General features: G+C 35.9%; 4 protein-coding genes across 5 annotated transcripts in view; 1 reads left to right on the top strand and 3 right to left on the bottom strand.

Annotated features, from left to right (window-relative positions):
• LOC111459480 (probable 2-carboxy-D-arabinitol-1-phosphatase) overlaps positions 1-3811 on the top strand; it is a 10076-nt gene extending 6265 nt beyond the window's left edge. Inside the window, exons 3-10 of the mRNA XM_023102408.1 lie at positions 98-314; positions 396-514; positions 887-982; positions 1148-1201; positions 1271-1369; positions 2261-2368; positions 2781-3157; positions 3494-3811. Of these exons, the coding sequence (XP_022958176.1) occupies positions 98-314; positions 396-514; positions 887-982; positions 1148-1201; positions 1271-1369; positions 2261-2368; positions 2781-3155 (1068 nt within the window). The 3' untranslated portion in view covers positions 3156-3157; positions 3494-3811. The remainder of the gene's footprint in view (positions 1-97; positions 315-395; positions 515-886; positions 983-1147; positions 1202-1270; positions 1370-2260; positions 2369-2780; positions 3158-3493) is intronic.
• A 233-nt stretch (positions 3812-4044) lies between these two features.
• Positions 4045-5130, bottom strand: LOC111459481 (stress-response A/B barrel domain-containing protein At5g22580-like). Its single transcript, XM_023102409.1, has 2 exons — positions 4955-5130; positions 4045-4505 (listed from the first exon to the last, which is right to left on the bottom strand). Exons 1-2 carry the CDS (start codon positions 5074-5076, stop codon positions 4301-4303), a joined length of 327 nt encoding a protein of 108 aa, XP_022958177.1. The 5' UTR covers positions 5077-5130; the 3' UTR covers positions 4045-4300.
• A 1782-nt stretch (positions 5131-6912) lies between these two features.
• On the bottom strand, positions 6913-8887 carry LOC111459482. The gene is made up of 3 exons (XM_023102410.1): positions 8779-8887; positions 7254-7410; positions 6913-7173 (listed from the first exon to the last, which is right to left on the bottom strand). Exons 2-3 carry the CDS (start codon positions 7407-7409, stop codon positions 7126-7128), a joined length of 204 nt encoding a protein of 67 aa, XP_022958178.1. The 5' UTR covers position 7410; positions 8779-8887; the 3' UTR covers positions 6913-7125.
• Positions 8888-9689: 802 nt separating this feature from the next.
• The window catches only part of LOC111459140, a 3112-nt gene continuing 1805 nt past the window's right edge, over positions 9690-10996 (bottom strand). For both annotated transcript variants that reach the window (XM_023101907.1, XM_023101906.1), the window contains exons 2-3: positions 10073-10229; positions 9690-9989 (exon numbers count right to left, since the gene is read on the bottom strand). In XM_023101907.1, coding sequence (XP_022957675.1) covers positions 9942-9989; positions 10073-10228 — 204 coding nt within the window. In that variant the 5' untranslated portion in view covers position 10229 and the 3' untranslated portion in view covers positions 9690-9941. The remainder of the gene's footprint in view (positions 9990-10072; positions 10230-10996) is intronic.

The following is a 10996-nucleotide window of genomic DNA, read 5'->3' as shown; positions in this document are numbered from 1 at the left end:
GGGGGGGGCGTTGATTAGATTAAATTGATAGGTAATCTTATTGACATTCTCCTCATTCTTGTCACGATTGCTGTGGTTGGCGCTTGGGTGGATTTAGGGTCTACTCAAGCACGAAGGGAAGGAAAGATTCGGTGCCGCTTATCGTCAATGGCAGGTAGATGCGGCAAATTTCAACATTGATGGGCACTATCCAGTGAGAGAGTTGTGGGCACGTGCTCGAAATTGTTGGGACAGAATTCTAGCCCATGAGAGCAGGTCTATCCTCGTGGTTGCTCACAATGCTGTCAACCAGGCTCTTGTTGCTACAGCTCTTGGTATTGTATCATTTTTTAAGTTATGATTTCCTTTTGCATTAACGACTTGAATGTGTTTAGTGTAACTGCTACTTAAATCAGGATTAGGAGCTGAGTACTTCAGGGTTTTACTTCAGAGCAACTGTGGTGTTAGTGTTCTTGATTTCACTCCACAAGTTGAGGGTGGATCTCCAATCATTTGTTTAAACCGTCTAAATCAGGTATATCAGTTATATATTTTAGAAAAAAATGATAAACTTTGTACCTTCCCCCATCCTTTCTAATTTATATGTTCAGCACGTGCTATCTTCCCTGTCACCATTTTCTTATTCTTTTCTCTGTCTTCGTGTTTAACTCACTTAAATATTCCTTCACGATGAACTATATTTGTTTTGTGTGGCATTCCTCTGCTTACGACTATATTGACCGAGTTCAAATTGCTTAATTTTATTCTGGAAAGAAAATATTGATTCATACCTGTCTGGTAACATCTTCACCGTGCAATAGCTGTTGTCTGCATTCTTGTTCATCAGTTCAGTAAAATGTTAACTTATTTAATAAGATTAGAGGCCATGATCTTTTCATTGCCGCAGACTCCAAACTCACCTGTTGCTTCCGGTAGTTCTGGAGGCAGAAAAGCAGCAAAAAGGATCGTACTTGTTTGCCATGGAGTTTCCGAGACTAATGAGGTATGGCACGAAATTGATGGCATCGTGTATTTTACTTTTCACCTCATATCATGCTCGCCTAATGAACTCAAAGAACTTTTGTGGTTTGGTAGCTAACTTCTAGAACTGAAAATTTGAAATTCAATTCGGAATATTCTCTCTGTTTTTGCTGTTGCAACCTTGCAGGCCAGTTCTTCCTTCCTGGATGACAAGCCAATGAACATGCTTGGAACTATACAGGTAGAGCATCCATCCCATTTCACCAGATAGGTTTCGAATTCATATAATTGTATTTTATGGATGCATCAGTCCCAGAAAGTTGCAGAACTCCTTCTTGATCTAAAAGTGAGCGCTATAATTAGCAGTCCCAAGAAAGCTTGTGTAGAGACGGCTGCAACAATATCCAGTGTATGATTACATTTTCTTTCGTCGTTCCTTTTATGTTATCTTTCATGGTTTGTGAATCACACACTTTACTAATTTTTTCCCTTTTCTTTCTCTCGTCATTTTCCTTCGAGGGTCTAGAGAGTGTGAAATTAATGCCACATCAGACACTATGACATATTTAACATTATATTAGAAATCCGAACAGAATGCTGCAAGACCTTTTAGATAGAAGAACGGAACAAATTGATGAAAAAATAGTACTTCGCATAGTTCAACGATTAAGACGTCTACACCTTGAGGTTCAAATCCTTATTCCCACATTTGTTGTACGGTTGAAGACATTCTCCCTTGTCGTCCCGTACCTCTTACTAGATTATGGAAACCTATTCTTTTTAGGCCTTTCTTGGCATATTCTTTTTCCAGAAAAAATTATCCATCTTATTGAAAATGGAGTTTAGTTGTCTCCTCACCGTTCAGCATCCTTCAAGAATATTTTTCGTTGGATTAAGCTGAAGTATACATTACGAGCACCATATAACAAGTCCTGAAGTAATTGATTAGTAATTACTGTGGCACGATTGTCTTCATATACTCTTCTTCTTCTTCTTCGATTGTCTTCATATACTCGTCTTCTTCTTGGCCTTTTCAACCTTCAAGAATTCTTTAGTTTAATTTTGAAATCTTGGTTAACGTGTCTTATCACCTGACAATTTAAAAACAGTGGGACTCTTGCATACATGAGCATCATGGAATAAGGCAAAGGTTGACTAATCACCATCAATTGATTTTATTCTACCGCTTTCAATCGCTCACGCAGACCTGTGTCAAAAAGATACAAAGAAAAGCATTTCAACTAAATTCTCTTGAGGGTCAAAAAATCATTTCTTTAAAGACGCCGCTCATTTGTTCTAGGTACAAGAAGCTGCAGATTGCTTGGGTGCTGATTGTGTGCCTCGCTATGTGGAGATGAAGCAGACGAATAAACTTGATGTAGACAATATTCTTGATCATTTCAAGCAGGCAAGATATCTGGCCATGAAATTTTTAGACTAGAAGTAATATCTTTATGGTTGTAATCCATTTCACAATCAGGTTGATGAAAAAGTTGCATATTTACCATAGTATAAGTAGATGAATAAGTTGTTTATTTACACCGACGTAAATATAGCTCAATGATAATTGACATGTTTTTTTGACAAGAGGTTAGAGGTTCAAATCATTCCTCATCAAATATATAAATATATAAAAAGAAGTTGTTTATTTAAAAATTTTGTTGAAAAGCCCAATTTCCTTTAATTTTTCAGTTATCTCGTTCGGGTTTATCCCGGTGGGGGAATTCTACCTTAGGTTTGGATGAATATGGAACTAATAACTATACTTTTTGATCCAATACTTGAATTTCCATTCTGAGACTCTGCTTTTTGTTCCATAGGATGTAGGTAACATGACTGTCTTTGAACCTGGTTGGTTAAACAAATTGGACGATGTGATGATTACGGAAGTGTGGAATCAGAGTGGTGAAGCCTGGAAGTCTCTGTTGAATGAGATGGCTGATGAAAAGGAGCCAGAGAAGGTTATTGTTGTGGTTGGTCATCCTGCTATTCTTCTCGGATTGGTGGGGCGGTGCCTAAATCTGACAAAAGATTGGATTGGATCATTCCATCTGGATGCTGGAAGCATTAGTGTGATTGACTTCCCTGATGGGTCTAACAGTCGAGGGGTTGTCCGATGCATAAATTACACTGCTCATCTGGGGAGATGGTCAATTCCTATTACTAGACCAACCGTGGATGATGAAGAGTTTTAATGGTAAACGTAGTTCTACTCTTGAAAATCTAAAGTTCACTAGTATGGTATGTTAAAAATAAAATACTCTCTGATTCAAAGAAAAGAGAACAGAGGTGGGACACATAGCTGTCATTCCTTGTTACCTTTTGAATGCATCAATATCCTACCACCCTTTCTATAAACTAGAGATTGTTTTATAACGATCTTATTTTATTTCTGTTCTCTTCCTATTATTGGCGAAGTTTAATTTTAAAAATTCATTATCTTTTTCATTAATAGAAGTAAGTATATATAATCTCATTCTTTTTTCTTTTAACAGTGAATAAAATTTGCATTTGAAGTAAAAAATTGGTGTAGGTGAATGGACAGAAAACACTTGAAGGAACTCAACATCTATTGGCGAGGAGCTCAATACTTAAATTCGCCCGAATGTTGATTGTTGAAATTGCCACGTGCAAGAAAACCTAGGTTTGAATGAGAATCTTGAGGCTATCACAAGGAGGCGTTGAAGAGGAGAGAGAGTGAACCATCTGTAATCAAGTTCGTTGTTTTATTAGTTGAATTGTATATTTTGATATTTTTATTTGCATTGTATTTATGTTGTGGGTTTTGAATTGGTTATTTAAACGTCAGTAATTATAGAAAATGATTGAGCTGGGTTAATTACTTGCGCCATGGATCTTCTAACAGTTATTTTGTCTAGTTGGGCCATCTTCTTGAACCACAGGGTTCTTGCCATTTGCATCTAATGGAGATAGCTTCTTGGGTCCACTGATCTCCTAACAAGGCGATAAATTGGTAAGTCCTATACAAAAGCTGATCAGTGAATACTGTGATACTTATACAATTAGAACGTGTGGATTTAAACAAGTTTCGACAATTTTACGTGCGAAAATTGCAGCGATTTATTTTAACAGGAAAAAGATGGCTTTCAAGTTCATCAGCGGGAAGAGACTGACAGTTCTGCTCGTGTTGTGCAGCGGTTCCACGAATTCCAATCACAAAACATGGATCCAACGGTACACATCATCTAACCCTAATGCAGTAAATTTTAATTACGAAAAGAAAAGGGTTCACTTCTTCGGAAAACCAAGAGTAGTACCGTTATAAATATAATCATTAACGGGTTTTACATGTCCAGCACAAAGAGGTATTGGTTGATATTCAAGCGGATGGAGGTGGCTTGGCACGAATAGCTGGAAAATCAAGAAGCACAATCTTTTCAATGGCTGCCGAGAAAGTTGCAGAGAACTCAACATGCTTGGGATGCGCAGTAAACGCAGAGTGAGCTTCCTTGTTCTCGAATGTCATCAAGAAGGCATGTGTGAATCCCTGTGTAAGCATCTCTGGTCCTTCCATCTCCTGCCCCCTGTTTTCACCTTGAAACATTCATCTTTCTCTTCGTTTCATGATAAATTATATGATGAAATCATGTTTACCCTTTTATTGATTTTTAACATACCCTTTAAACTAAATTTAAATAATTATCACAAAATTGCATAAAACTTTAACTAATTAAACATTCAACATCATGTCCTAAGAATGTCCATCCCTACCATAAAAATATCTTAATCCAGCTACGAAACCAGTAAAGAAAAGAAGTAATACTTAAATCTTGGTTCCAACGAGGGTGGAGGTAGAAAGTTTTATGGGGAAGGACAATGTTTTACTCCCTAATATCTAAGACGAACTTAGAGGCGCCACTGGCCCCTCTTTAGACTCAGCTCCTCTCTCGGGTTCACACCCTGCTAAAAGACATCCAACAAAACTGAAGAACCAATGCCTTTTTAATATTTTAACAAGAGGGGCGAGGATTACCATTCAAAGGATTTGACAGCTTCGATTTCGGTGACGAGGTTCTCCATGCCTTTGAGAATCTCTCCCACCGCCGCTCCTTCCTTAAACTTCACGAGCACCAAGTGCTTGAACTCTCCTTCCATGGCTGCTCCACCCTTGAACTCAGAGGCCCTTCTCTCTTTATATATACATAAAAGAAAACACATCAAGACATTTCGTTAGATTGGATGTCACTATTTACGTGCACCGACAGAGCTCACGTGTCATTTCTTTTCAATGCTGACTCAAATACTTGAAAGCATTGTTGTCCCCTATCTTCCTCGACAGCATCTCTTGCTCAATATCTGAAAAAGGCACACCATCATATAGGACTTAGACCCACAACTTCCACCTCCACCTGTTTGGATCTATTTTTCACGAGTATATCCTTTTTCTTTCTTCGTCCAAATTGATTTTGGGTTCCATGTATAATCTGCCTGCCTATCTGTTCGATATGATTGTTCATGGTGGAAATGAAACCACTCTTCTAGGAAAATCACATGGCTACCTTGTAGCAGTAGAGTGACACTAAGACAACAAGATCAGCCGTAACATGCCTCTGCTTATACCCTGTCCAAACCGACTCATCCACTCATTGTTTGATATGATCAAACTGTTCCAGGATCACATGACTATAATTTAAAACTCAAATTAATTCATTGTTCAGAAAATAAAATTTACTGAACTACACCCCTACTCGTCTATACTCAAGTTATTGGTATGGTCTTTTAGTTGCATTTTGGATACCGTGTACACTCGACCTATCTTTCTTTCTAGCATAATCATTCTTTATCAAAACCATTAGTACAAAAATATCGTATGCCTATCTTTTGAGTCAATCAAGACGCAAAAGACACATCTCTACATAGTACACTATTAGGCTATAAGATTTCTTATGATCGAGTCTTTCCTATCTCCTTAATTACTTTTATTAAGTTTGACATGTAGAGGTAGATATTGGAATTTGAATCTTTAACCTTTTGAGTGAAGGCATATATCTTAAAGAGTTGAGATATCGCAGGTTAGCCTATCTAAGGCACGTGCAAGCTACTATGCACTCATGGGTATCTAAAAAAAAAAAAAAAAAACATTGTATTGGCTAGAGTTGGTGGTATTTTAATGATAAAAACCTCATAGATTGTGGTGGATCCAATGCAAAGGTAATAGGGTAAAAGTTATTTGGGGCCAGTGTGTTGGTGGCTCTGCTTTTGCACATGACTTTTGATTCACATTCACATATTCACATGCCAAACAAATCTCCTTTCATTTTTCCAATTTTGTAGCTCTTTCCATGGGAGCATCCTCTTGTCCATTCCCTTTATTTTTCTGTGGAAAATGTATTTTTCTGCTTATCTCTAGAATCTGTGGAGAAAATGATGACTTAAATTAAATGTTCCCATCTGTCTTGACCTGTGCCTCTCAGTATATTCCCCATACCAATGAACATCAAAATCTAATTCAAGATTTTATGGTTTCAGAATGAACTAATTTTACTTGCAGACAATCTTTAGAAATTATTTATTTATTCATAACAGAGCTTCAAAATATTTATTAAAACAACAAATAAGCAATCTCATTTAATTACAAGATATTGCTTAATATATACATAAATACAATACTATGCTGCATCAAATTTAATTTCTAATTTAATCTTAATTTGTTTGAAATTCAGTATTTAGATCCATATTTGTGGTGTAGACTTCTCATCAAGAAACAGGAATTAGCGAGATATTTCTTCTAAGTTTCCCATATCAATTCAGTTCAAAAATACTCTTAAACATGTTCGTGTTTTATTTTCCAACCCATAATATCTCATTCAATATCTCATCCGCTCTATAAAATCTGCGTTCAATGGATAATCTTGTATAGATTCAAATTTCCTAGAACCTATCACTTTAACGAACATTTGAACTACTATATAAAGAACAAAGAAACAGTTATTATGGATATGCTGCTCACTCCTTAATAATCAGATCACTGGAAACTGGAAAGCAAACTCAACCAAACAATTTCTAAAAAGGGGGAAAAACGATAATCTGAGACAAACCATCCCACACGCACAACAAGGAATCTGAGATTGATATTCAAACCAATTGGTAACCAAGTCTGCAACTAAGCAATTATTAGATAAAGATTAAGATGGATCTTTGAAATCATTCCTTCTTTCCAATCCCGTGTGACATGTTATAAATTCCCCGTCCCTGCATGAAACAGTACTAATTTATTCACAATGGAAAACAAAAATAATCTCCTCAAGCAGTGTAGAGACAAATAAACTTACTATAAGATACAACGATGAAGCTGCCAAAGCAAGTGGAATGGCAACAGAGGTCACCTTATCCATTGGCCCCTTAAGATACGTGTGTTTGTGGATGCTCTGGAAATATTTTTGCTTTTCAATAAGTTTCTCACGTGGCCTAAATGGTTCTTCAGACATCCTGCGAAACAATGGAGTTCCCATAAGTACTGCTTAGATCAGAACCCACTACTCCATGGATCAAATAGATCAGAACCCACTGCTCAATTCTTCATTTTCAAAGGTTCAAACAGCAATTAGTCAACAAATGATGCAAACAACAGAGAAAATCACTCAATATGGGACTTAAAAGTATAACAGAATGTCGCTTGGAACATCTCGCAATTCCAAGCAAGGTATAAATCGTTTAAGGTGTACATCAGCTTCGCCCTATGATATATTCATATATGGAAGTTCATTTTATGTTCAATACAAAGAATATAATCAATCTAAGTAGGAACTGTGGGACCTTTTCGAGCACATGATAGGCAATTGAGATCTCGAGCTAGTCTATTCGTTATGGGGAATCAATGCTCTGGCCCAAATAGAGCTTACCTCCAGCACGACACATCAAAAAGAGGCTAACGCCTCTGAACGTAGAGTGTAAAAGCCTTTGTACTTGCACTTTGAGGCCTTGGCTTGAAAGGCGTAAGCCTCAACTCAAGCTCCAATTCCACTACAAAGTCCAAACGGTGGTGGCTTTGGGCGTTGGTAGTGGGTTACTTAATGAGTTCAACCAACCCTTTTACTACAGTTTTCTGGTTGTATTTTAAAGCTTGATTCCAAGTATTCATGAATTACAGAAAATATCAAAATTCAAAAACTATGACATGATCTCAAATCATATCTAAACTTTCTCATGTATCTTTATCAACACTAAGCCCGACTGAAACATTTTATATGTGTCGCTTATCAATACATAACTAGCGAGAATGATATCAATCTCCATTCTTACACATATTGTCATCTGCTTCACTAATTTAATAAATCCCATATACGATAATGAGCCAGGAAATTCAAAACTAATTCCCAGCAGTTTCTGTTAGACTAACCCTAGTTGAAAGGAAAAGGCAATCTCTCATCTCCACCGACTGATGAACGAAAAATGTACTAATTTCCACAAAATAGGCAACAAAAATGAGAACTACACGAAAAAACCAAAAAAATCGATTCCATCAACTTTTCTCCGTTTCGAGATCGATGATTCAACGGTAAATTATGGAAGTTATAGCGCATTTCAATCGATAGTGTCACATAAATCTAAATCCCCGAACATCGCACACGAAGGTAAAAACTTAAAAATCCCAAGGCAGATGAAAAAAAAAAAAAAAGTTAAGGGGGAAAATCATTTGAATTAGGATTACATCGAGCACAACAACATTCGCGAAGCAGAATAAGCAGAAAAAAATAAATGATTAAAGCATTACAACTCCCATCCTAGATCAGTTTATCAAAGAAGGATCCCTGGTATCTAAATCCTAAAGAAATAGGTGAATGGATTGAAACTCACTTGAATTTGGATGAGGATTCAGGGAAGACGAGAAATCGTTGTTCCGAAAACAGCCGCTGTTGGAGGCGAATGATAGACTACGACTTGGCGGGGGTCTGCAGTGCGAGGGGAAAGCAGTATTGGCCAGCTTTTTGTTTCTTTCTGTGGGCCTAAGATTCTCTTACTGGACCTAGATATGGGCCCAACCTGATACACCAGAGAGACATAACGAGGTCCAATTTTTAAGTTTGAGGTTCACGCCTTATAAGAAAAACAATATTTTTATTACATGCTAATTTATGGGAAATAATTAATTTAATATTTTAAAATATGAAATTTTAAGTCAATAAATGTGAAATGGAAGATTAAATCTATAATTTTAGTTATAATATATATATATATATATATATATATATTATCCATCCATGTTTAAATTGAATGATTAATTTTAAAAGATATAAATAACCCGTGTACACAGGTCTTTTATATAATTCGATTAGTACTAACTAGGCTACATACAACTCATATTTCATTTTTTAATAGTAATTTTTAACCTTCGTTAATCTAAATTGAAAAACAAAAATATCTAATGACAAAAAGTTGTATAAAAACTTTATACCATTCCATAGTTTTAAAAAATAAAACCATTTATGTTAATAAAATCAATTAAAAAGCACCTGTTCTCAATAATCCAATAAAAAAAAAAAAACAAACCGGATACTAAAACTTTATGTGTTCATGATCAGCTACTAATAATTTCATAATTTTTCAATAGCTATTATCATATCATTTTAGTAATCGAGAAGGCAAGTCAGCCAAAAACGAACCAAACCTGGCAAAAAAAAAAAGATTAACCAATAAGACCTGCTTAGAATCATTCTAATGGAGCTTTCCAAGTTGATCTTCATAGATTTGTTCAATTTGGGTTAGGAAATTGTAAGCTGGAACATCATTTCATTTCCAGAATCTCAATACATATCCTGAGTCACATTCTCATTAAAGAAGAATTGGGACAAACAGTTCAATATCAAGCAACAAAGTAGGAAAACTGGGCATCTATCCAGTTTTCTACTGGTAAACGAATCAGGAACTAGACATTTATTGAACGAAAACTAGTTCAATAACAAAATTCACGAGTCCCAGAGTATAAAACTGTTTGAAATCAAGATGCAAAGACTTTGACCTCATTCTTTCTTTCCAATGCCATGCGACATGTTATAAATTCCTCGTCCCTGTGCGAAAGACACGAGCGAGATCGATATGTTAGATGATTAATCAACATTCTTTAAGATAGACAAGAATAAGGTAAACTTACGATGAGATACAGTGATGAAGCTGCAAGAGCAATTGGAATGGCAACGGAGGTGATTTTATCCATTGGCCCTTTAAGATACGTGTGCTTGTGGATGCTCTGGAAATATTTTTGCCTTTCAATAAGTTTCTCACGAGGCCTGAAGGGTTGTTCCGTCATGCTGCATTATAATTCAAACACAAAATTAGTGAACTTTCCCCGTACTTTTCTAGCTCTCAAACTATCCAATATGTAAAGAAAAGTATGCTTTTGAGATGTATCATAAGGCATAATCTTTGTAAACTAGTAAACTTCTATAGCAATTGTGAAAAATTCTAGAGTAAAGACAATGAGTGCAAAATATTTACAATGACAACGGCAGAAAAACATGATATATTGCTAACAACCCAAGTCCACCGCTAGCAGATATTGTCCATTTTGGACTTTCTCTTTCGGGCTTCCTCTCAAAGTTTTTAAAATGCGTCTCCTAGGAAGAAGTTTTCACACTATTATAAAGAATGTTTCGTTCTCCTCCTCAACCGATGTGGATCTCACAATATCTACCTTCAAATGTAAGACCTATAGATAAAATAGCATGACTGTGCACAAGTCTCCATTTTCGACAATCGAAACATCAACTAATCCACAAATGAAGTGAACGCCGCCATGAGAATCATACTATGTGGGATTCAACACTCAAACAGAATGGCATTTGAAACTTCCATCAATTTCAAGAATTCATGAACCATAGCAGATATTAAAACAACAGAAACTAGCTACATCCCACAAAAATGTTTTCTTGTTTATAGTAAATGAGCATTCCACACAATACGATACGGTTAACTTAACTAACGTGATTTATGTCCCTAATTTTCTTGTAGGTTACTTTTTTTTTTTTTTTTTTTTTTTTTTTTTTTTTTTTTTTTTTTTTTTTTTTTTTTTTTTTTT

This window comes from Cucurbita moschata, unplaced genomic scaffold (genome assembly GCF_002738365.1).
Source record: "Cucurbita moschata cultivar Rifu unplaced genomic scaffold, Cmos_1.0 Cmo_Scf00022, whole genome shotgun sequence".
Taxonomy (NCBI): Eukaryota; Viridiplantae; Streptophyta; class Magnoliopsida; order Cucurbitales; family Cucurbitaceae; genus Cucurbita; species Cucurbita moschata.
Note: the sequence above shows the minus strand (reverse complement) of the source record. Positions and strands in the feature narration are given on the sequence as shown.